The 27500-nt window shown below is 43.1% G+C and overlaps 1 protein-coding gene across 9 annotated transcripts; it reads right to left on the bottom strand.

Annotated features, from left to right (window-relative positions):
* Nucleotides 1-2668: 2668 nt before the first annotated feature.
* LOC137866841 (far upstream element-binding protein 3-like) lies at nt 2669-26327 on the bottom strand. 9 transcript variants are annotated; one of them, XM_068703019.1, is made up of 18 exons: nt 26165-26327; nt 21091-21199; nt 19297-19330; nt 18901-18947; nt 17860-17931; nt 17233-17290; nt 16965-17127; nt 16783-16881; nt 15975-16076; nt 15754-15871; nt 14670-14770; nt 14446-14584; nt 9912-10072; nt 9158-9228; nt 8952-9037; nt 8587-8658; nt 7106-7206; nt 2669-6566 (listed from the first exon to the last, which is right to left on the bottom strand). In XM_068703019.1, exons 1-18 carry the CDS (start codon nt 26255-26257, stop codon nt 6546-6548), a joined length of 1647 nt encoding a protein of 548 aa, XP_068559120.1. In that variant the 5' UTR covers nt 26258-26327; the 3' UTR covers nt 2669-6545. The 9 variants fall into 9 exon arrangements, with proteins under 9 accessions (XP_068559120.1, XP_068559119.1, XP_068559122.1 ...); XM_068703018.1 differs by having other exon boundaries at nt 18901-18950; nt 19297-19327; XM_068703021.1 differs by having other exon boundaries at nt 19297-19327.
* Between the last annotated feature and the right edge of the window lie 1173 nt (nt 26328-27500).

The following is a 27500-nucleotide window of genomic DNA, read 5'->3' as shown; positions in this document are numbered from 1 at the left end:
AACAAGAGGAGATGGAGGAGGAGAGGAGGAGAGAGGAGAAGAGGAGGAGGAGAGGAGAGAAACAAGAGGAGATGGAGGAGGAGAGGAGGAGAGGAGCAGGAGAGGAGAGAAACAAGAGGAAATGGAGGAGGAGAGGAGAGAGGAGAAGAGGAAGAGGAGAGGAGAGAAACAAGAGGAGGAGAGGAGGAGAGGAGAAGAGGAGAGAAACAAGAGGAGATGGAGGAGGAGGACGAGAGGAGGAGATACAAGAGAACTGGAAGAGAGGAGAGAGGGAGTCTGGTGGCAGAGCTGAGGATGGAGAGGTGAATGGATAAGGAGGAGGAGGAGGAGGGAATGAGCCTCGCTGTGTGATATTGTTCCGTTAACGTGATTATGCTCATTAGTATTCATGCTAATAATCCTCCTTTAAAAGCCTTTTAATAAGCATCAGCAGGAGGAGACGCTCCCTCTGCTCCTCCTTTCTGCAGCTTGTTGCTGTTTTCTCATCTCATGACATCACGGTTATCTGTAACATGTTCATGAGCACACACACACACACACACACACACACACACACACACACACACACACACACACACACACACAGTCTGTCCTCCTGGTGAATGTTGATCAGACTTTATTGCTCCTGTTGGTCCCTGAGCATCATGGGAAACATTTGGACTGGATCCAGATCACCATCACTTTAATGTTTAATCAGGTCTGACACACACACACACACACACACACACACACACACACACACACACACACACACACACACACACACACACACACACACACACACACACACACTGCCAGTAACAGTGGACTCCTCTGTTCTTGTTGTTTCCTGTCTGATTTCTCCATCAGTCATCATCTCTCTCTCTCTCTCTTCATCCCTCCATCTCCTCCTCCTCCTCCTCTATCACACAACTCTTTCACAATAAAAGTCCCTCTCTCTCTCCTCTTCGTTCTACTTTTGTGAGTCTGACAAAATAAAAGCTCAGGAATCTAATGTCTTTAAGTTAATTATGCTGATTTACTCTGACGTCACTTCACACGATGGCAACACTGAAGACCGTCATTTTGTAAAGTTTGAATTCATAATAATGAATTAAATCTGTTTTTTGTCAACATTCAGCTCAGAACGCGTTAAAGACATGAAATGAAAGACGCATTTTAACCCTTCAGTACATTTACCCACTCAACTAAACAAAGACATAAGACAAGTCTGACACGTTAATGTCCTCTGAACTACAAATATAAACTACTACCGGACCACCGGAGACCACCTGAGACCACCGGAGACCACCGGAGACCACTGATGCAACATTCACAATCTTGTTTTAAGGTTCACACCTGAGTGGTAACCAGCACCTGGACGGGTCACACCTGTCCGGAGGAGAATCCATCAGACAGACCTGAACTCACTTCTGTAAAAACATGAAAGTGTTGATATTTGAACTCATGTGAGTCGACACATGAACAGAAACGCTTCAGAAGAAGATCCCTGGAGGTCACAGTGTGTGTGTGTGTGTGTGTGTGTGTGTGTGTGTGTGTGTGTGTGTGTGTGTGTGTGTGTGTGTGTGTGCGCGCGTGTGTGTGTGTGATTACAGTAATGTCTTAATGACAGATGACATCACACCGTCCGTCAGACCATCTGTCTCCGCTCTGGGAACATGAATAAATGATAAATCCCACTTTTCATTTTAGGACATGAAGAAGATATGTGTGTGAGTGTGTGTGTGTGTGTGTGTGTGTGTGTGTGTGAGACACACACACACACACACACACACACACACACACACACACACTCACTTCTAGCTCAATGGGTAATTGGGGAATAGTTTTAGTGTATTTAATTCACCACAGAAGTCCGATGTGAGACATTAGAGTGACTTCCTGTTTCACTTCCTCCATTGGACAGCTGCTCTAGCAGGGGAGCTAACATGCTAACCGCTAACATGCGTCTTTCTTAATTCCTCTGTTCATCAGTTTGTTCATCTTTCCATTCAATAAAGTTTTAATGAAAAAGACAAGTGTTCAGAGATCATTAAAGCCATTATCAGTGTGACCTTTATGTTTTTTGTAAATATGGATGATGCACAATCATTGATTGGTTGTTAACATGTGAAGCAAACTGGTAAAAAGAGATAAAAAAGCTCTTTACTGATCGAATCTGTTGATATTTAACGTTGACATTTAGGGGAACACATGCTTTACTCATGTCTGTCCAATAAATATGAGGCTACAGCTACAGCTGGTTAGCATAGCATAGCATTAAGAGTGGAAGAGCGGGGGACTTCCATGTTCAGATTAAACAAACCAGATATAACATGATAATCTTTGGAAATATAACAAACACATACGGCTTTGCAAGAAGTCTGCAGCAACTCTGACTTAATCTATCTGAAGTCAGACTTAATCTATTTTAAATCAGACTTAATCTATTTTAAATCAGACTTAATTTATTTTAAATCAGACTTAATCTAGCTAAAGTCAGACTTAATCTAGTTTAAACCCGATATACTGATGTCCGGATTAACCTAGTGACCTTAAAATAACTAAACATAAACACGATTTGAGAGACCATTTTTCCAGGACGTTTTTGATCACTTTCACTAAATCCCAGGACAGTTTCTATTAATTCAGTTCATGTTTCATCTCCACAAAAGAAACAGTCAGTGAGTCAGAAAGAATGAGCCGGTTTATTAGCCCTCATGTTAATCATCAACATCATCATCTTCCTCTTCCTCGGCCACCGACAGTCTCGTGGCTCGGGTTCATACACAACTCTTTATCGGTCAATAGAATCTAATAGAAAAATCTGCAGGTTACAGTTAGGACGTCTGTCCGTTAGAAAAACAACAGAAACCAAAGAAAGGCTCCCCGTCACCCCTTCAGGACGAGGGCTCGGGACTAGGAAGATCTAAACCGGAGTGGACGGTGTCGTCGTGTCCCGTCATGGTTCTGGGACGTTTGGGGGGGCTTGGTGTGACCAGTAGGTTACTGGTTTAGAGCCGATGGGGGGGACCTTGAACTGGGGGGCTGGACACCAAGCCACTGTCCACAGTCAGACTTAATCTAGCCCAAATCAAGACTTAATCTATTTTAAATCAGACTTAATCTAGCCAAAATCAAGACTTAATCTAGACACTAAGCCACCGTCCACTCCAGTGCTTTTTTAAATTTTTTTTTCCGGGGGGAGTTAAACCCCCTCACTACAGCTCTCCTCGTCTCGGGAGCCGCCACGCTAACGAGCTGCGGGATCGTTCACGTAACCAAATGGTCCGATTACAGACGATTACAGACGTGTTGGGGAAAAACAAAACAAAACAAAACAAAAAAAAATCACAAATCCCACCAACTTTTTAAAGCGTGACGACGTCCGGACGGACGGAGACAGACGGACAAGAAGAGAGAGACAGTTAGCCTAGCAGTCTTGAGAAAATAACACATACTCAGCTTCTCTTTGCAAAATCGGTTAGACACAAACATGTGAATTAAACAATATCATTTTTAACAGGATAACAAAGTACATTTTTAACTGGAGAGCACCCGCCAGAAAGTGGAAATTTACACAAACCATATTATCTTATCGACAAACTGAATACTCAAAAACTGGATAAAGAGATTTAAATAGACCCCCCTGAACAGGAGAACTCATTATTATCGTCGTCATTATTATTATTATTATTATTATCATCATCATCGTCGTCATCATCACACATACAAGAAGCAGAACCACTGATTCAATATTCAACTCAACAGACGCCAGATCTTCCTCAAAGCAAGACAAACCTCTCTGTGGTCCGACAAGCTAACAGCTAGCTAACGCACAACGCTCGGCTAACGCACAAAAATACACACACACACACACACACACACACACACACACACACACACACACACACACACACACACACACACACACACACACACACACACACACACACACACACAGAAGGCTGGAATCACGTCTACGAAGGAACACAAATGTCTCTGAATTTATGCAAAGGAGGGAGAAAATTTAAAGTCAAAAATCAAAAGCACACACGTTAAAACAAGCTAATGGGTAGATCACAAATCCTGCTGGGACGAGAACAATACTTCCATGTTTGTGTTTAAAACGTATTCGAAATGACAATCGTGAATGTTCGAGAAACATAATCCGACCTTAACAGACACATAACCTACAGCTGACGCACAACCTACAGCTAACAGCTAACGCACAACCTACAGCTAATGCACAACCTACAGCTAACACAACCTAGAGCTAACACAACCTACTGCTCAGCTAACAACCTACAGCTAACACACAACCTACAGCTAACACAACCTACAGCTAACACACAACCTACAGCTAACACACATACTGCTCAGCTAACACACGCCACACACGTTTAGCTAACAAATAACAGCTTAGCTAACGAATATTCGGCTGTCGGGAGAATCTGGGAACGCTGACATATTACTGAAAGATGTTGCTCCCTTAGCTAGACTGTGTAGTTATAAAAGATAAATGGATATTAAGCCTAAATGAGCTATTTGGAATTGTTTCACATTGTTATGACAGTTTGTTAGCAGCTAAATTTAGATGTTAAGCTTGTTTTTAAGCAGCAGAGTGGATGATATTTGTGTTTATTGAGTTTTATTCAGAGGTTAATATCAATGAAGCGTCTTTGAATACATTTCTTTTCACTGGTTTGCTGACAGTTCTGGATTCTTTATCAAAATGGGAGAAATTCATCAATATCTGACGTGAAATTACAACTGGGAGGCTAACGTGAAAGTTTCCATTCTCGCCAACTATTCACTAGAAGTCGTGAGCGTAGCAACGTCACGTTAGGCTAACTCTGCTAACACATGCCGGAGAAAACCGAAACGGCCTCCACTTTAATTCAACTTACAAAAAAAGTGTAACACAAGGCTAAGCTAACGCATACAGCTAATGCAAACAAAAAAACATTCGAATGCTACATTCGCGTCATGTCGGGAGAATCGGGGATAATTTTGGAATGCTGACACATTATCGAAAGATGTCACTCCCTTAGCTAGCCCATGTAGTTATAAAAGATAAATGATATTAAGCCTAAATTCACTATTTTAAATTGTTCCACATTGTTTGTAAGCAGGTTAAATTAGACGCTGAGCTTCCTTTTAAGCAGCAGAGTGGATGATAGTCGTGTTTGTTGGGTTTTATTTAGATGTTAATGCCAGTGAAGCTTGTTTGGAGAATTATTTTCACCGTTTGCTGACAGTTCTGATCATTATATTTTTTTATCAAATGGGAAAAATTTACAATAAAAGCTAAACGCTAACTCACTCCGCTAAGCTAACGCATACAGCTAACACAAACACTTATTGTTCAGGCAACACATCGTTTCAGTTAAACAGTCGGCTAATAAAATACAGCAAACAAACACTTCGACCACCACATTCGTTCCGCTGACACACAGTTGAGGTAACGCACATATCTTTTTTTTGCTAACTGGCTACGTTTAGCCAACGCGCCAGTTTAGCGCAATACATCGCTAATAGAATCGATAACTTCATTGTTCAGCTACTAACACTTCTTCTACAAAACAAAATCGGCAAAAGTAGAAACGCAGAACTAAGTTACAACTACAACAACAACAACGTTTAAAGTAATTTTCCCCCTTTTCTTTGTAATGAAACTTGAGTTGTGGAGGAAACGTGGCGTCAGCTGGAGGTTTAGACACAAACTGTTTGACCACAGAGAGATCTGGCTTTAGACAACGCAATATAAATCATTTATTCATCATTACATCATAAAAACTAAAGAATCACTATAGAGATACAGGAATAAGAACTATCATCAAACCAAAAAAAGAAAACAATAAACGCGGCATTGCGCCTCCAAGATGGCGACTTTAACAGGTAAAATTAGACCGAGAACAAACAGACCCAGCGACCACAAATTTAGTACAAAAACAGTTTTTTTGTCTCCGACGGTAAAACATTCAATTTCCATCTGACGCTATTAAAAATATTTCTATGCCAAAATAATATATATAATAACTGAGAGTCAACACACACAATCTGACGCATGCTTTTAAAACATTATCATAAACAAAAATAATAATAATAATAATATCTGATTTTCTTACTCAAGACTGCTAAGCCTTATACCGTTTTCTTATTGGAAAATAAAACTAGACAAAATATAGATTATACTGGATTTTTTTTGTTCAAAGCCACACTGATACATCTTTTAAGTTCAAGTTTGATAAAAAATAAAACAAAAAGAGAAACCAGGTCTGTGGAGAGAGAGACCAGAGGCTAGTCCGAGAAAATCTGCCCGACAAAATATCAACTTTGTAAGTTAAAAAAAAAACAGAAAAGAAAAGAGTTCGTGATTTTTTTTCAGTTAATCCGTAAGTTTGTTTTTCTCTACAAAAAAAAGGAGGAAGCGGCAGAGCGTTGCTAGGAAACCCCGATTCGGTTGCCATCGACGACCGTCCAAGGCCTTCACCTGGTGAGGGGAGGGGCCTCTAGTGAGGGGGGAGGGGCCTCTAGTGATCCTGAAGAGACAGGAAATGACATCATTGTTCTTCGTCGTTCTGCTTTACACGTTGTTGCAGCCGTGGAGTCGAATGAAAGGTTTGTGTCGTGTAGAAAAAATACGTCAAACATTTTGATCATGAGACAGTTAAACATTTAAACGTATTGATTATGAACATATTTATGTAAATAAAAAATAAAAAGCACAATAAGAAATATTACGCCCAATTTCACTGGATATTCATGTGAATTTAAAGAAAAAAAAGATATATATAAATCTAATACATATAATATATTTATATATATAAATATAATATATATATATATATTATATATATATATATATGTATATATATATATATATATATTATATATATATATATATATATATATATATATATATTATATACATATTATATATTGTTTCTTTGTACCATTATGTTTAATGTCTGAAATATTTCTATATTTTAATGTTTTTTTCTTTAAAGACTGAGTTTGAAATCCCCCCCTGATGGATTCTGGACCAGCAGAACTTTCTAAAGTAATACTGCAGACCAGAACCTGGTCCAGCTAGAGACCAGGTGAGCGTGCTGTGTGTTACCTGTATCTGGGCGGCGTTCCACAGGTACGGCTGCTGCTGTCTGTAGTATTCTGCTAACGCTGCAGTGTAGTCTGGGACAGAACTCTGCTGAGAAGACTGACCTGAGGACACACAAGGACATCAGGACATGAGGACAGACACATCACGTCTCTGCTGGGTTTGATCTCTTAGTTAAACCTCTTTGTCTTTGAGTCACATAATGAACGTCGGTCCAATTGGTCTCCTCCTGAGGGACATATGTCTGTCTCTATGTTCTGTCTTACATCATTTACTCTGTTTAGCAACTGGAGGGACAGACAGAGACAGACAAACGTTCAGACAGACAGACGTTCAGACAGACAGACGTTCAGACAGACAGACATTCAGACAGACGTTCAGACAGACGTTCAGACACACGTTCAGACAGACGTTCAGACAGACGTTCAGACAGACAGACGTTCAGACAGACGTTCAGACAGATGTTCAGACAGATGTTCAGACAGACGTTCAGACAGACGTTCAGACAGACGTTCAGACAGACAGACGTTCAGACAGACGTTCAGACAGATGTTCAGACAGACGTTCAGACAGACGTTCAGACAGACAGACGTTCAGACAGACATTCAGACAGACGTTCAGACAGACGTTCAGACACACGTTCAGACAGACGTTCAGACAGACAGACGTTCAGACAGACGTTCAGACAGATGTTCAGACAGATGTTCAGACAGACGTTCAGACAGACGTTCAGACAGACAGACGTTCAGACAGACGTTCAGACAGACAGACGTTCAGACAGACGTTCAGACAGACGTTCAGACAGACGTTCAGACAGACAGACGTTCAGACAGACGTTCAGACAGAGAGACGTTCAGACAGACGTTCAGACAGATGTTCAGACAGACAGACGTTCAGAGAGACAGACGTTCAGACAGACGTTCAGACAGAGAGACGTTCAGACAGACGTTCAGACAGATGTTCAGACAGACAGACGTTCAGAGAGACAGACGTTCAGACAGACGTTCAGACAGACGTTCAGAGAGACGTTCAGACAGACAGACGTTCAGACAGACAGACGTTCAGACAGACATTCAGACAGACGTTCAGACAGACATTCAGACAGACATTCAGACAGACGTTCAGAGAGACAGACGTTCAGACAGACGTTCAGACAGACAGACGTTCAGACAGACATTCAGACAGACGTTCAGAGAGACAGACGTTCAGAAAGACGTTCAGACAGACGTTCAGACAGACGTTCAGACAGAGAGACGTTCAGACAGACGTTCAGACAGACATTCAGACAGACATTCAGACAGACGTTCAGACAGACAGACGTTCAGACAGACGTTCAGACAGACGTTCAGACAGACAGACGTTCAGACAGACGTTCAGACAGACGTTCAGACAGAGAGACGTCCAGACAGACGTTCAGACAGACGTTCAGACAGATGTTCAGACAGACGTTCAGACAGACAGACGTTCAGACAGACAGGTCGTACTCTGCTTCTTGTAGTAGTCCTCCCAGGCCTTACTGTAGTCGGCCATCAGGCTCTGAGGTTGGTTCTGTTGACCTACAGACACAAACAGACGGTGAGTCTGAAAACCACCATGGTGACTCATGTTCATGAAGGAACACATCCCATAATAACACTGGTCACCATGGTTTCACACCATATCTATCAACTGGTTTTTGGCGGCCTGGTAGGACTACTGACAGATACTGAACGTTCAAAGACAAACATACATATAGTTACAAATGTTTGTATTTGTAGTTGTTTTGTCTCACTGTGTGTGTGTGTGTGTGTGTGTGTGTGTGTGTGTGTGTGTGTGTGTGTGTGTGTGTGTGTGTGTGTGTGTGTGTTACCAGGGTCTTGTTGTCCAGGGTTCTGCCAGCTGGTCTGGTAGGTGTTTCCCCAAACACCAGTCAGGAAGGTCTGACCACTGCCACAGCTGTGTACACACACACACACACACACACACACACACACAATAATTAATAATACTTCATCATCATCATCTTCACACACTGACAAACTGAAGTGGATCAGATGAATAGACGGAGGTTCTTACTTCTGGTGTGTAGCAGGACCCTGAGTGAAGGGACTGAATCCAAAACCTCCGTTACTCATGATCCCTGAGCCCTGAAGACCAGAGACACATTCTGTTAGAACAGTCCACCTTAAATCTACACAACAGCTCAACAGTCCACCTTAAATCTACACATCAACATCTCAACAGTCCACCTTAAATTACATACATTACAGTCATTTAGCAGACGCTTTTATCCAAAGCGACTTACAATTCAGATTCTGTCACATTCACACACAGCTACGGGGGACATTTTGGGGTTAAGTGTCTTGCTCAAGGACACATTGACATGTAACTAGAAGAGCTGGGGATCGAACCGCCGACCCTCTGATTGAAGGACGGCCCTGCTGTCCACTAATGCTGCGTTCACACCAAACGCGGCGCAAATTATTCGCGCGAGTAGATAACAAACAAAGTGTTGAATGTGAGTTGAAATGTTTCATCTCAACATTCCACCTTAAATCTACACAGCATTACATCAACATGTCAACATTCCACCTTAAATCTACACAGCATCACATCAACATGTCAACATTCCACCTTAAATCTACACAGCATCGACATGCAACAACAATTCACTGCACAACTAATTTAAACGTCCTGGAAGACAATAAAAGCATCTTTGAAGTCATAAATATAATTCAGACTGAAGTCAGACTCTGTGATCATAAACCTGGATTATTGTTCTACAGTCCAAGTTAGTGTCGTCGTACGGAGGGGCGTTCGTTTTGCGTACCCCGATCTTGTCGTCTATGAGCTGGCGGGCCAGGTCCATCTGCTGGGCGGTTCCTCTGATGGTGAAGACCCGGGTGTTAGGGTCGGTGGAGGGGGGGGGGTTCCTCTGCAGCTCCACGTGAGCTCCAGACTGCTGGTTAATACTCTTAATGGTTTCCCCACCTGCAAACACAGAGAGAGGTGATGCTCCGACAACACAGGTACAGGTTCTTAAATACCTATTATCTTTACAGTTCTAACAACGGTTAACGCCCGGTTAAAGATTGGTTAAAGCACGGTTAAAGATCGGTTTAAGATCGGTTAACGCCCGGTTAAAGATCGGTTAAAGATCGGTTAACGATTGGTTAACGATTGGTCAACGCTCAATTAAAGATCGGTTAACGATCGGTTAAAGCACGGTTTAAGATCGGTTAACCCCCGGTTAAAGATTGGTTAAAGCACGGTTTAAGATCGGTTAACGCCTGGTTAATGATCGGTTAACGCCTGGTTAAAGATCGGTTAAAGCGCGTTTTAAGATCGGTTAACGCCCGGTTAAAGATCGGTTAACGCCCGATTCATGATCGGTGAACGCCTGGTTAAAGATCGGTTAACGCCCGGTTAATGATCGGTTAACACCTGTTAAAGATCGGTTAACGCCCGGTTAATGCCCGGTTAAAGCCCGATTCATGATCGGTGAACGCCTGGTTAAAGATCGGTTAAAAAACGGTTAACGTCTGGTTAAAGATCGGTTAACGATTGGTTAACGCCCGGTTAAAGATCGGTTAAAGCACGGTTTAAGATCGGTTAACGCCTGGTTAAAGATCGGTTAACGCACGGTTTAAGATCGGTTAACGCCTGGTTAATGATCGGTTAACGCACGTTTAAGATCAGTTAACGCACGGTTTAAGATCGGTTAACGCCCGATTAAAGATCGGTTAACGCCCGATTAATGATCGGTGAACGCCCGTTTAACGCCCGGTTAATGATCGTTAACGCCTGTTAATGATCGGTTAACGCTCGGTTAACGGCCGGTTAATGATCGGTTAACGCCCGGTTAAAAATCGGTTAACGCCTGTTAAAGATTGGTTAACGCCCGGTTAATGATCGGTTAACGCCCGGTTAAAGATCGGTTAATGCCCGGTTAAAGATCGGTTAACGCCCGGTTAATGATCGGTTAACGCCCGGTTACAAATCGGTTAATGATCGGTTAACGCCTGGTTAAAGATCGGTTAACGCCCGGTTAAAGATCGGTTAACGCCCGGTTAATGATCGGTTAACGCCCGGTTACAAATCGGTTAATGATCGGTTAACGCCCGGTTAATGATCGGTTAACGCCCGGTTAAAGATCGGTTAACGCCCGGTTACAAATCGGTTAATGATCGGTTAACGCCTGGTTAAAGATCGGTTAACGCCCGGTTAATGATCGGTTAACGCCCGGTTAATGATCGGTTAACGCCCGGTTACAAATCGGTTAATGATCGGTTAACGCCTGGTTAAAGCACGGTTAGCGCTCGAAATAAAATGATAAATTAACATCTTTAAATTCAACAAATACACCACTGTGCAGAAACACCGTCTTTAAACACAACAAACAAACAAACAAACAGCATTCAAACGTTATGAAAGAAGCTTCCACCTGTTCACTGAAAACTAGACGGTAAAACTTTAAAATGGAGCCTCCTCCTCCTCCAGGTCAGCAGAATATCATGAGGTCATTAACTCTTTGTTAACCAAATGAGGAGACGGTTAATGGAGCTTTTGAGGTGAAAGAGCCATGGAGTGAGCAGGAGACCTCTGAATAAATCTCCATATTGTTCAGACTTCTTCTGACATTTATTCCATTTCATGGCTTTAAATCTTCACCAGGTTCTCACTTGACTTACATACCAGCATGTTCATTTATCAAACCATGTACTAGCTTCCTGTCACCTGTCAGATATTCATTTTGGTAAACAAACAATTATTGGTGAAATGTTTTATATTAAATATAAAGTGGTCTCTGGACTTTAAAATGACTGAATCATCGTTATCAGGATTATTGTTGAAATGATGATCTGATAAGACAATTATATATATATATTATCTTAATACTTCTTAATTTTGTTTCTCTTTAAAGTGAATTTTAGTTTATTTTGAACTTAATCTGATGCCAGTAAATTAAAAATCCTTTAATTTAATGACGGGTTTAAAAAGGTGTGTGTGTGTGTGTGTGTGTGTGTGTGTGTGTGTGTGTGTGTGTGTGTAGACAGTAGGACATTCATGAGTATTGTCCAATAGAGTCCTGACTAACAATAGACCACCAGAGACACAGACACACAAACAGACCATATGGTGTCTAAACATTGAGTGCTTGACATTTCTTTTTTTCCTGATGCTTTTATTTTGGAAGCTGCTGCTCGCCCCTCTTGACCTCCACACACACACACACACACACACACACACACACACACACACACACACACACACACACACACACACACACACACACACACACTCTTAAATAGAGGTCGAGTGGGGCTGATGGAGCTGCTTGTTGATGATTTTCTTTTTGTTATTCTGTTCTTTAGTTCTCAGCGGTTCAGTGGCTTCAGATTTTAGAAATATTTCAATCAAGAACAAATAAAAGCATGAAATGCTCTCAATGTGTTCAGATTGAATGAAAACAGCTGATATTTGAACTCAGTTATAAAACAGCGTAGGATCCACACTAGATGTTTACGTACGTTCAAAAACATATTAATTATTATGTATATAGAACCTTGTGTGCTCCTGTCAGCTGGTTCAGCCTCATATCTCTCTACACATTCAACCATGAACCACCGTAGTGTTAATGTCTACAGCAGTCACACGGATTCATGTTCAATGTATGTGTAACATGTTACAAGTAGAGATGCTGACTGATGCAGGCCTATTTCACTACACACTACTCTTCACCGCCCCCCCTACAGCGTTCCTTCACAGCGTTCCTTCACAGCGTTCCTTCACCCCCCACTACAGCGTTCCTTCACCGCGTTCCTTCACAGCGTTCCTTCACCCCCCACTACAGCGTTCCTTCACCGCGTTCCTTCACCGCCCCCCCCTACAGCGTTCCTTCACAGCGTTCCTTCACCACCCCCCCACAGCGTTCCTTCACCGCCCCCACTACAGCGTTCCTTTACCGCCCCCCCACAGCGTTCTTTCACCGCGTTCCTTCACCACCCCCCCACAGCGTTCCTTCACCGCCCCCACTACAGCGTTCCTTTACCGCCCCCTACAGCGTTCCTTCACCGCATTCCTTCACAGCGTTCCTTCACCCCCCACTATAGCGTTCCTTCACCGCGTTCCTTCACAGCGTTCCTTCACCCCCCACTACAGCGTTCCTTCACCCCCCCCCCACAGCGTTCCTTCACCGCCCCCACTACAGCGTTCCTTTACCGCCCCCCCACAGCGTTCCTTCACCGCGTTCCTTCACCGCCCCCACTACAGCGTTCCTTCATCGGGTTCCTTCACCGCCCCCACTACAGCGTTCCTTCACAGCGTTCTTTCACCGCGTTCCTTCACCGTGTTCCTTCACAGCGTTCCTTCACCGCCCCCACTACAGCGTTCCTTCACCGCCCCCCACTACAGCGTTCCTTCATCGCCCCCCACTACAGCGTTCCTTCACCGCGTTCCTTCACCGCCCCCCACTACAGCGTTCCTTCACAGCGTTCCTTCATCGCCCCCCCACTACAGCGTTCCTTCACCGCCCCCCACTACAGCGTTCCTTCACCGCGTTCCTTCACCGCCCCCACTACAGCGTTCCTTCACCGCGTTCCTTCACCGCCCCCACTACAGCGTTCCTTCATCGCCCCCCACTACAGCGTTCCTTCACCGCGTTCCTTCACCGCCCCCCACTACAGCGTTCCTTCACAGCGTTCCTTCACCGCCCCCCACTACAGCGTTCCTTCACAGCGTTCCTTCACCGCCCCCCACTACAGCGTTCCTTCACAGCGTTCCTTCACCGCCCCCCACTACAGCGTTCCTTCACCGCCCCCCACTACAGCGTTCCTTCGCAGCGTTCCTTCACCGCCCCCCACTACAGCGTTCCTTCACCGCCCCCCACTACAGCGTTCCTTCACCGCCCCCCACTACAGCGTTCCTTCACCGCCCCCCACTACAGCGTTCCTTCACAGCGTTCCTTCACCGCCCCCCACTACAGCGTTCCTTCACCGCCCCCCACTACAGCGTTCCTTCACAGCGTTCCTTCACCGCCCCCCACTACAGCGTTCCTTCATCGCCCCCACTACAGCGTTCCTTCATGTCATGTCTCAACAGAAGAGCAATTGAGTGTCTGTGGTTAGTTCAGATATGTTTGTAGTAACTGATCATATATCAGTTATTTAAGATTATGAACTTCATATTTTTGAACCAGGACCGTCAGTATTTGGATCATATAGCTTGTGTAGATAAGTATATTATTGGATTTGTATCGGTAGAATACTGAAATATTTAAAGTAATTGGATCAGAACCGACATGTTGGCCTTTGTGTTTACACCATCATCATGCTGGTGAGATTCAAACACATTTCTTCTTCTACCTTTGCCGATGACCAGGCCACACTTGTCAGCAGGGATGGTGTAGGTCACTTCCTGTAGTGGACCAGGAGAGCCCATAGTCCAATCGCCACGACCTCTGACCCTGCCGCTCCGCAGGGCCGAGCCAAAACCATCACGCTCCTACGAAACACAGACGGAGTGAAGAGAGCACCAGAACATCATCACAGGGTAGACGAGTCTACCTGTGTGTGTGCGAGTGTGTTACCTGTGCAGTCTGGATGAGCTCGTTGATGAGGTGGACAGCATGCTGACAGCGGTCTGGCTGACCCATCACCATGGCCACACGCTCTGGACTGATGCCATCATCTGGAGGAGACACAGAGGTTTCATCATAACTCCATTAATAGACTGGTTTAATCTGGATTATACTGGTGTGGACAGACTAAACTGGATTACATGGACTGGATTATAATGATTTTAACCTGGATTACCTGTGTAAACACACTTTAAACTGGATTTTACTGGTGTTGGAAGGCCAGTTCTAAAGAGTATTATACTGGTATCAACCAGTATAATCAGAATGACGTTGGCGTAAACAAGATAGTTTAATCTGGTTTATCCTGGTATAATGACACTACGTTTAAACTGGATTATACTGATGTTAACTGACCAGTTTAAACTAGATTATACTGATGTTAACTGACCAGTTTAAACTGGATTATACTGATGTTAACTGACCAGTTTAAACTGGATTATATTGATGTTAACTGACCAGTTTAAACTAGATTATACTGATGTTAACTGACGAGTTTAAACTGGATTATACTGATGTTAACTGACCAGTTTAAACTAGATTATACTGATGTTAACTGACCAGTTTAAACTAGATTATACTGATGTTAACTGACCAGTTTAAACTAGATTATACTGATGTTAACTGACCAGTTTAAACTGGATTATATTGATGTTAACTGACTAGTTTAAACTAGATTATACTGATGTTAACTGACCAGTTTAAACTGGATTATACTGATGTTAACTGACCAGTTTAAACTAGATTATACTGATGTTAACTGACCAGTTTAAACTAGATTATACTGATGTTAACTGACCAGTTTAAACTAGATTATACTGATGTTAACTGACCAGTTTAAACTAAATTATACTAATGTTAACTGACCAGTTTAAACTAGATTATACTGATGTTAACTGACCAGTTTAAACTAGATTATACTGATGTTAACTGACCAGTTTACAATAGATTATACTGATTTTAACTGACTAGATTAAACTGGATTATATTGATGTTAACTGACCAGTTTAAACTGGATTTTCTGGTGTGAACAGACCTGCTTTAAACTGGATTCGGACTCCGGCATCATTCTGGATCTTCTTGATCATTTCTCCGTTCCTGCCAATCACGATGCCAACAGCAAACCTGGGAACCGGAACCTGCAGAGAGACGGACTAGACATGAATGTACCTTTTAAGTAGTGGTTCGAAACGGACGCTCAACATGCTAGCTGCTAACAAAATGCTAACAGTGTGCGTTTGTTTGTGCGTGTCGTACGTCCAGGCTGGCTCCTCCCAGGCGGGCGCTGAAGTCGTTGCGTCCTGACCTGAAATCTCCGTCCTTCTCCCTGATCACCTCCAACACCAACTCCCTCGCTGCCTGCAGGAGCCGAAGAGACAGAAAGTAAACAGTCAGATGCTTAAAATACTTTAGCTCACGTTAATTCTAAAAACTTACTTTTGAGTTTTAAACCTTAAGAGTGAGGGCATTTTAAAAATGGGATAAATGAAAACTTGCAGTACTGAACTTCATCAGAATGTTTCGATGAAGTCACATGACTTATTTCCACTGCAGTCATGATGTGATTGCTTTAGACTTGGTTCTAGGGTTTGTATTACTGTAGGTTCAGATTAAAGGTTCTACGTCAGGATAAAAAGGTTCTGATTCAAATGAAAGGTTCTAGGTCAGGATAAAAAGATTGAGGTTCAGATTAAAGGTTCTACGTCAGGATAAAAAGGTTCCGATTCAAATTAAAGGTTCTATGTCAGGATAAAAAGATTCAGGTTGAGATTAAAGGTTCTAGGTCAGGATAAAAAGGTTCAGGTTCAGATTAAAGGTTCTAGGTCATGTATACGGTCGATGGAAGATTCTATCTCAGTGGAACAGGTTCTAGGTGTGTAGGAAGGCTTTTAGTCGGTATAAAAAGTGGAGGTTTTGTAGCTCAGAGGTTAGTGTTAGCAGCTGGTACAGTTCTTGTTAAGAGGACCACAGGAGGAGCCCGTATCTCTTCATCCAACATCTCAAACTGTTTCTGTTTGTACTATTTGTTCTTCTCATATTTAAAACTCAGACGTGTTTTTTTTACCTGCACTTTGTACGGGTCTCCAGAGATGCGGAGAGGTTTGTCGGCTCCTGTCGGCATCGGACCGTCCTGGATCATCATCATCTTCACCCCCGCTCGCTCCTGACGCACAACAACATGCAGTCAGAGACGTTTAAAAGAGACAAGTGTTTGTGGCATCACACGACGACCAATCATTTTTTTACCTGCAGCTGTTTGATGGTGTCTCCTCCTCGGCCAATCACCAGCCCCACCTTACTGGCTGGGATCAGCATCTCCTGCACGGAGGCTCCGCCTTCACCTTCGCCGTGGAAACCCGGACCGTTTCTGCAGCGATCCACGATTTGGATCAGCAGACGCTTGGCCTGCCTGGAGACAGACAGACAGACAGACAGAGCACAGGAGGTGAGCAGCAGGTGGAGCTGAGCTGGTGATGTTATTAGAGGAGGTGAAGGTGGATGTTTAGAAACTCACTCGATGCTCTCTGGAGTTCCAGTCAGGGAACATGGCCGCTCCATCAGACCTCCGCTGTCTAAACAAACAAACACACACACACACACACACACACACACACACACACACACACACACACACACACACACACACACACACACACACACACACACACACACACACACACACACACACACACACACACACACACACACGTTTCCAAGCTGCCGGTTGTCTCTCTCAAACACAACCAGCTGGTCGGTTAAATGAGGCTCGTTTCTCGCTTGTTGGACATATTCAAAACATACATGACAGTGTGCAACAACAGGGGGGCTTCTTGATCAGCTCTTACCTTTCACAATAAAAGCCCCAGACAAACACTGTACGTGTTTACTCGGGCGGGAACTCAGTATTTAACTACAAAGGTATTTTGATGCTACATATTCACATATTTAGCACTGTGGTGTTGTGTATTCCTCACTCCTCCGGTTTGTAAAGGCCGTACGAGTTTTTAAACAAGGGACCAATCAGAGAGAAGCAGAAACGATACTTTAGATGAACCGGCAGAAGTGTCGTCAACGCTCCATCGCAATAACTAACGTCTACAAAAGAGAACTTTGGAGAAGTACGTTGATAAATCAGACTCACCAGCAGCAATCTGGATCTTGCAGCCGGACTCCAACTGGATCCTGGTGATCTGCTCACCTCCTCTTCCAATAACTGGAGGACGAGAGCAAAGACACGTTACGATGGATCAACATCTCATTACCAGGCCAGGTTCTGATTCAGATTAAAGGTTCTATGTCAGGATAAAGAGGTTCTGATTCAGATTAAAGGTTCTAGGTCAGGATAAAGAGGTTCTGATTCAGATTAAAGGTTCTAGGTCAGGATAAAGAGGTTCTGATTCAGATTAAAGGTTCTAGGTCAGGATAAAGAGGTTCTGATTCAAATTAAAGGTTCTATGTCAGGATAAAGAGGTTCTGATTCAGATTAAAGGTTCTAGGTCAGGATAAAGAGGTTCTGATTCAGATTAAAGGTTCTAGGTCAGGATAAAGAGGTTCTGATTCAAATTAAAGGTTCTATGTCAGGATAAAGAGGTTCTGATTCAGATTAAAGTTTCTAGGTCAGGATAAAGAGGTTCTGATTCAGATTAAAGGTTCTAGGTCAGGATAAAGAGGTTCTAGTTCAGGTTAAAGCCTAGGTCATTTTCCGGTCAGCTGAAAGATTCTTGCTCCGAGGAACAGGTTCTAGGTGTGTAGGAAGGCTTTTTTAATCAGAGGACAATGTTCTAGTTCAGGTACAAAGAGGTTCTAGATAAGCTGAAAAGTCAAGTAGATGGTTCTAGCTCTGGTTAAAGGTTCTAAGGTGAGTTAAACACGGCTGACAGAAGTCAGGTTCTAGGTTCTATGGCAGATTGTAGATATTAAGTCAAGTGAAAAGGTTCTAGCTCTGGCTAAAAGGTCTAGACTAGCTTTAGCTCAGGCTGGAGGTTCTTCCTCAGGTAATCAGTCCAAGGTGAGGTTTTCAGGTGAAGAGTGTTAGAACGTTCTATGTCAGGTTCTGGATTAAACAAAAAAAGGGATAAAAATGCTAAAGACTGAAGATGAAGTGTTGGTCCAGACTTCAGAGCAGCTGGACTCTGATTGGACGACCAGCAGGAAGCAGTGAGAGGTCGCTGGTCAAACTCACTGAAGCCGACCATCCTGTCGGGGACCTTGTAATCCTCTGTGATTACCCTGCTGCAATACACACACACACACACACACACACACACACACACACACACACACACACACACACACACACACACACACACACACACATTAACATCCTGGTCACACACAGTGTGTGTCAATAAGTGATTATGTTGATGGCGACTGTCGGAGAACAGATCTATAAACACTTATCTACCGTTACAGCCCAACACTGATGTCTATTAGCTAACAGGAATATGATGCTGAACACACCTCATTATGTGTGTGTCGTTATCACCCTGCTGTGTGTGTGTGTGTGTGTGTGTGTGTGTGTGTGTGTGTGTGTGTGTGTGTGTGTGTGTGTGTGATCAATACGTTCTGCTGATCGTACCTTTGATGGCCCATGGCTGCTAGCTGGTTACCTACTGAGAGACAGAGACAGATTAGACATGAAGGACTTCACGTTGTCCTGAAGAAGAGACCTGATGACCAAAACTAAAACATGTTTCTGCAACACAGAAGAAGAAACGAGAAGACTTCCTGTCTGTCTCTCATACTGTCCGACTTCCTGTCTGTCTCTCAGTCCCGTGACTTCCTGTCTGTCTCTCAGTACTGTCCAACTAACTGTCTGTCTCTCAGTCCCGTGACTTCCTGTCTGTCTCTCAGTACTGTCCGACTTCCTGTCTGTCTCTCAGTCCCGTGACTTCCTGTCTGTCTCTCAGTACTGTCCGACTTCCTGTCTGTCTCTCAGTACTGTGACTTCCTGTCTGTCTCTCAGTACTGTCCGACTTCCCGTCTGTCTCTCAGTCCCGTGACTTCCTGTCTGTCTCTCAGTACTGTCCGACTTCCCGTCTGTCTCTCAGTCCCGTGACTTCCTGTCTGTCTCTCAGTACCGTGACTTCCTGTCTGTCTCTCAGTACCGTGACTTCCTGTCTGTCTCTCAGTCCCGTGACTTCCTGTCTGTCTCTCAGTACTGTCCGACTTCCTGTCTGTTTCTCAGTCCCGTCCGACTTCCTGTCTGTCTCTCAGTACTGTCCAACTTCCTGTCCGTCTCTCAGTCCCGTGACTTCCTGTCTGTCTCTCAGTCCCGTGACTTCCTGTCTGTCTCTCAGTCCCGTGACTTCCTGTCTGTCTCTCAGTCCCGTGACTTCCTGTCTGTCTCTCAGTACTGTGACTTCCTGTCTGTCTCTCAGTACTGTCCGACTTCCTGTCTGTCTCGCAGTACTGTCCGACTTCCTGTCTGTCTCGCAGTACTGTGACTTCCTGTCTTTCTCTCAGTACTGTGACTTCCTGTCTTTCTCTCAGTACTGTGACTTCCTGTCTGTCTCTCAGTCCCGTCCGACTTCCTGTCTGTCTCTCAGTCCCGTCCGACTTCCTGTATGTCTCTCAGTCCCGTGACTTCCCGTCTGTTTCTCAGTACTGTCCGACTTCCTGTCCGTCTCTCAGTACTGTCCGACTTCCTGTCCGTCTCTCAGTCCCGTGACTTCCTGTCTGTCTCTCAGTAGTGTGACTTCCTGTCTGTCTCTGTCCCGTGACTTCCTGTCTGTCTCTGTCCCGTGACTTCCTGTCTGTCTCTCAGTCCCGTGACTTCCTGTCTGTCTCTCAGTACTGTCCGACTTCCTGTCTGTCTCTCAGTCCCGTGACTTCCTGTCTGTCTCCCAGTCCCGTGACTTCCTGTCTGTCTCTCAGTCCCGTGACTTCCTGTCTGTCTCTCAGTCCCGTGACTTCATGTCTGTCTCTCAGTCCCGTGACTTCCTGTCTGTCTCTCAGTCCCGTGACTTCCTGTCTGTCTCTCAGTCCCGTGACTTCCTGTCTGTCTCTCAGTACCGTGACTTCCTGTCTGTCTCTCAGTACTGTGACTTCCTGTCTGTCTCTCAGTTCCGTGACTTCCTGTCTGTCTCTCAGTCCCGTGACTTCCTGTGTGTCTCAGTCCCGTGACTTCCTGTCTGTCTCAGTCCCGTGACTTCCTGTCCGTCTCTCAGTCCCGTGACTTCCTGTATATCTCTCAATCCCGTGACTTCCTGTCTGTCTCTGTCCCGTGACTTCCTGTCTGTCTCTCAGTCCCGTGACTTCCTGTCTGTCTCTCAGTCCCCTGACTTCCTGTCTGCCTCTCAGTCCCGTGACTTCCTGTCTGTCTCTCAGTCCTGTGACTTCCTGTCTGTCTCTCATGAACTGATTCGCTCACCTCCGTCCTCTCCTGGTCGTTTCTGTCCGGCGTAGTACAGCGAGGGCTCCACACTTGCTGCGGAGCTGTTGAGGTGAGACATGGCTTCTCCGCCCATCTTACCCACCATCTGATGGACAGACAGGGACACAATTCACTTGACAATTGTGTTGTAACCACAGACTGTTACTAAAATTGGTGGCGCAGAGACCTGTCAATCACTGTAGAAGTTGCTTCCTGGTTGTTTATGATCACTCTGTTTGCTGCTTCATACTTTTACTTTGAGACGCAACGTTGAGCTACAAACATTCATAGAACTGGAGTTACATCCAGGTAACTACAAGGTGATCGCGTTAAGACGTCTTTATATTTTAATTACAAACTGAAGCTCAGCTGCAGCAACATTAATGTCTCCGACAGAGATCCGTGCTTTTATTCTGAAGGACAGTTATCAAGTTATTCACCGCTGCTCTACACACACACACACACACACACACACACACACACACACACACACACACACACACACACACACACACACACACACACACACACACACACACACAAAGACACGACAAAGAGAAGATAAATGAGCAGCAGATTACTCAAACAATCACACAACACATCATAATTCATCTCTAATATCTATTTTATATTAACATGAAAATATCTCCTTCAAACTACTGGATTTAATCAAGTTTATCACCAAAACTACATTTTACAGATTACATGTGAACACATCACGATAACGTTATAATGTACCTTCAGCCAGTACTCATGTTCACTGAGCAGAGCCTGAAGGCATCACGATTTAACTGAAGTGAACCTCCGTTGGTTAGCCGTTAGCGGTGCTGCTAACGTTACTAGCTCTCCTCTTGATTAGTTGTTAACAATGAAACATGATCAGAGATCAGAGACTAGAAACACATGTTCTACTGAGTACTGGAGGAGAACCATTGTCAGGAAAACTTTATTTACACTCTGATGGTTAACGTTAGAACTTTATTTACACTGATGGTTAACGTTAGAACTTTATTTACACTGATGGTTAACGTTAGAACTTTAATTACACTCTGATGGTTAACGTTAAACTTTATTTACTCTTATGGTTAACGTTAGAACTTTATTTACACTCTGATGGTTAACGTTAGAACTTTATTTACACTGTGATGTTAATGTTATAAAACCTGTGATTCTCCTGCTACGCTATGCTATTAGTCTTAAAGGGCTAATATGTAGCTTTAGCTAGCCCCTTTATTTTAGCTATCACTTATCTGTCTTTATAATTTAAATGATGTAATCTGTCCAACCAGGAAGTCTCATTAAGATAAAAAAAAATTCCTTTCAAAGTAAAGCAGCAATAACATTAAGTTACAAACAAATGTGAAGGTTAAATTATGAATAAAAAGTTGGAATACAAATCAATTTCCTGAAAAATCCTGAAGTACAAAGACTAAACTTAAATCTGAGATTAAATGTTACATTTATATATATATATATATATATATATATATATATATATATGACGTTAAATCGTATAATTATAACTGACGACAAATAAATGAGACGCTTAATATTTTATAAATAAAGTTATCAATATAAGCAGATGATTATTATAACAATAATATTATTTTATGTAAGTCTCAGATTACCATTAATTTACATTTAATTTAAATTTCAAAATAAAAGCACAGGTGACGGGTCATTGTGAGGTAAAAAAAATAAAACAACCAGAGTTTTAAAATACACTAAAAGATGATTAAATTACAATAAGTGAAGTATTTAAAACAGTATTTGTACAAGCAGCTTTTCACTGTAAATGGCCCGAGCACCGACGACGTCGGGCCAGCCAAGGCTCTATTGAAACTGGTATGTTTATTATTATTCTTCTACCAAATTAATTGCCTTTTTGGGGGCTTTATCATATCACAAAACTCACAATTTGGCATGCATATCAGGACTGGTCCCATAATTAAGTATGCAAAATGGCTTTCTAGCGTCCCCTAGAATTTGGACCGGCGACGCCCTTCGGCCAGTATGTCCAATTGACTTGAAATTTGACACGCATGTCCAGCTCCACCTACTATACAAAAAAGACAATCAGACTCCTAAACTCCACCTACCAACATTTTCCGCCATTTTGAATTGAGTGAAAACTGCATTTTTGCTAACTCCTCCTACACGCTGGGTCCGATTACTACCTGATTCACCGTAAATCATTATTGGATCTACATCATTAAAATATATCAAAAGCTTGTTCATATATCTTTGCGTTTACAAGATATGGACCAATAAACTTCTTAGGGGCGTGGCTTACATATCAATACACAACTTCTCAACGATTTGTCTTAACGTCACCCAATTTGCAGCATATGTGCACATCACATCCAGTAACATACCCTGACATTTTCATTCCATTCAACCACTAGGGGGCGCTACAGTAAACCCGCCATGTGCTTTTTTTGTCACTTTTTGCATTTTTCAGCCTTTATACTTTAACAAACTCCTCCTACAGAATTGATGGGATCGACTTCAAATTTGGTCAGGATGCTCTTCAGACCTGTGTGATGAAAAGCTATCAAATTCATGAGTTTTCATGGAAGAACCTTGACGTAGCGTGGTGGCCATTTTGCCTCAATCGGCATGAAAAAGGTTGCTATTAGTTGTTATAACTCTTAAGGTACATTATCCAATCTGCACAAAATGTCTTAAGCATGATGCTACTTCAACCATTAGTACATTTCAATGCTAACATCTTTATTTTACTGTGTAACTTCGTTTGCTGCTGCTACAAACAAATTTCCCCCCGGGGATGAATAAAGTATACGTCTGTCTGTCTGTCTGTCTGTCTGTCTGTCTGTCTGTCTGTCTGTCTGATGCTTCATCATGAATATTGGGAGTTTTCGTTGAACGCTGTTGCAACAAATCATTCGCCATGAAAAAGTAGGCTGATGGTTCAGTGGCTTGGGACGCTCAGAAACTCATGAAACGTTGTACATGCATCATAGGTGATAGGACAGATTTTATTTGGGTTTTTGGCTTGGCCACTTTAAATTGCCTCCATAGCGCCCCCTACAATATTTCAAAAGAGCAGCCCCAGTGCTACGTTTCAGGTACCTGTATGAAACTTGGTAGGAACATGAAGCCGATAGAGACTTTAAAAAAAAGTCTCTTAGGACCATGCTCTAAACTGTACCGGGAGTCGGCCATTTTGATTTATGAGTTAATTTTCCATAGATTTTTGACAATTTCTAGTTGATATTCTTTAACAAACTCCTCCTAGGAACTTTGTCGGATCAACTTCAAATGTTGTCAGTAGAATCTCAAGACGTTTGTGATTAAAAGTTATCAAAAGCTTTACGTTTGGTTGAATATCTTAGCCGTAGCGGGCGGCTACTCTACGTGATTCCCCACCAAAGAAGCTGATGTAACTCAGCTGGACTCGTTCCAAACGCTCCCAAACTTCCCATGCTTGATAACACTGATGGCCTGAGGATGTCTACAAGCTCATATCCACTAATACTCACAGCACCACCTGGTGGCCAAAGAAAATCTGCGTTTTCTGACAGTGTGTGTGTGTGTGTGTGTGTGTGTGTGTGTGTGTGTGTGTGTGTGTGTGTGTATATGTGTGTGTGTGTGTATATGTGTGTATATATATATATATATATATATATATATATATATATATATATATATATATATATATATATATATATATATATATAGCTCAGTGGTCTGACTTCCAACATGGCCGCCATCAGAAGCTCCATATGGACTGTAGTTTAACACGTCGACTGATCCGTGACAGAAACAAGTTTCACAGAGTCGGTCATCATTCAGAGGAGGCTAGCAGTTTCCCTCTGCTTCCAGTCTTTATGCTAAGCTAAGCTAACCACGCCCCCCCCCCCCCCCCCCCCCCGAACTGAACTCACACTGATTTCTACCTGAACCCTCAGACAGAAAGTCATCAATAAAACCGTCACACCATCCGACCAATCACACGCATGCAACCACACACACACATGGTGGAGCATTTAGAGATGTAAACGACGCGTTTCTACCGTTTATCGTGACGACAGATGAAACTATTGATCCTTAAGTGTTATATAATAAAATGAATCGGTAGCGTTCTGTCAGTGTGAACGCTTCAGCATTCAAGGATCAGGATCAACGGGTGTAAACTGTGTCACATGATCACAGACCTGTCAATCAAACTGGACTTCCTGGATCGTAGTCCTGCCTCACCTGTACCTGTAGTTCAGCCTGTCTGTCTGTCTGTCTGTCTGTCTGACTACCTGTCTGTCACACAGTAAACCCGTCTGTCTGTAGGCCACTGTCTGTCACACAGTCAACCCACACACACTGTCTGTCTCTCTATAGGTGACACACTGTCTGTCTGAGTACCTGTCTATCACACAGTAACCCCACCCACACACACGCTGTCTGACTACCTGTCTGTCTCTCTATAGGCTGCAGACACACCTCCACCCTGCTGTATATGGTCTGTGAGGCCGTTGCATAACTCCAGCCTAGTTTATAACCAACTTACAGTAAACAGCCTCTGAAGGACTCCATGTTGGAAAGAGAACACCGCGTGCACACGCGCGTGAGAACACCCGCGTGCGGCTACCGTTTGAGTCTCGTTAAAGCGACGTAGAGACTTTAGTGGACTCGTAGTTTTCCACCGTGTTTCTGTCTCAACAGGTTGTCTCGTGCCTCTGTGACACGTGTGTCCAAACTTCTGTCGTCGTCCCGTCCCCCCCCCTCACCCCCTCCTCACCCTCTCCCCCCCCCCCCCCACTGACAGCTCCACAAACTCCCCCTAAACTAACTCCCGGACCGTGTCAGCCCGGATAAAGTGTCCAAAACCCCCCCACAAAGTCCGTCTCCTCCTGAACTGCTTTCTTAGCTAGTTAGCATGCTAGCATGTATGTGTGTATGTGTGTGTGTGTGTGTGTGTGTGGTTTGACGGAGCGCATAAGTTAGGAGTTAGCACAGCGGAGACAAACACGGGGCTAAATCCGAATAAAAGTGCTTTGTCTCTGTCTAACCGAGCCGTGAGCGGCCGTGTGCGGAGCCCCGGTGCTGTGGTTACCTGCCGGGCCCTCTGTAACACGTCGGCCAGGCCGTCTGACTTCAGCCCCGGCTGGTTCATCGAGGCCTGTCCCTGCACCAGCTCCGCCATCATAGCGCCACTTGCTATAGCTAGTTAGCTGTGTTAGCTGTTAGCCGGATTAGCTCTTGGCCGCTAACTGTGCTGAGGCTGACGTCAGAGAGCGGTTTAGAGCGCGAGGGAGGTCTCACTCCTGAGGGTTTTCTCTTCCCTTCACTGAGACCAGAAGGAAGTAGATCTCTGGTCACGTTACACGGGTCAGAAACGAGACACTTTGTGGAAATCAGATTCAATGAGTTTTTGTGAGGAGGGAGTATTATAAGGAATACAATTTTACAATGCTTGTTTAACATTCAATAAAATATCTTAATGGATCAGCAACGCCCACATTTATCTTTTCAGAAACATATAAATACATATACTTATATATGTATACATATACTTATATATGTATATGTATATATATATATATATATATATATATATATATATATATATATATGTATATATATATATATATATTTATATGTATATATATATTTATATGTATATATATACATATATATATACATAAGTCCCTCTTCTTAATATCAGGCGATAGTTTCCTTGGACCATGTTTGTTTTTAACGACAGAGTGGCTCCTCTTCCTCCTCAAAGAGGATCTCTGCTCTCTTGCTCAGCTGTTGGCAACTCGCTTTGCACTGTTTCCGCTTCCGCATTCAGTCACGTGCTTCGACCAGCTCCAACAGGTGGAGAGTGGAGTGAACTTTGAGAAGAAGAAGAAGAAGAAGAAGAAAAATTAGAATAGAAAAAGATTTTATTTTTAATGAACACACATTAAAGAACACAAAGGATCTCACAGAGAATACATATAACGTGATACAATGTAATTTAAATTTATCAAAATAAATATAAAAAAATGTAATATTATATAATACAATACAAACATATACATTTACGTAATATATGTATATAAAATATAAAAATATTAAAGTGTATCTAGAAATATATAAATAAACATTAATATCTTAATCACTCAGATACGAATAACAGAATAAAGTGGAACCAGGACTTAAAAAATATACTTTAAAAAATCCATTTCCAACAGAAAATGTGTGTGAATGCTTTCAGGTGAAATCGCAAAGAATTGCTAAAAAAATTCAAAAGTATTAAATCACAAATGCTGCTGAAAACCCTGAAAACTGAAACGTAGAACTGGAAGAATTGTTTGCTGCTTCATCTGAAGAAGAGCTGAACACGAACTATGACACCGTTTAAAAGATGAAGGTTAAAATGAATTTAACTCAACCTAACTAAA

The sequence above is a fragment of the Cebidichthys violaceus genome, unplaced genomic scaffold (assembly GCF_023349555.1).
Source record: "Cebidichthys violaceus isolate CVI_PGR_0920_01 unplaced genomic scaffold, fCebVio1.0.p SCAF_9, whole genome shotgun sequence".
NCBI lineage: Eukaryota > Metazoa > Chordata > Actinopteri > Perciformes > Stichaeidae > Cebidichthys > Cebidichthys violaceus.
This window is presented reverse-complemented; position numbering and strand designations above follow the sequence as displayed.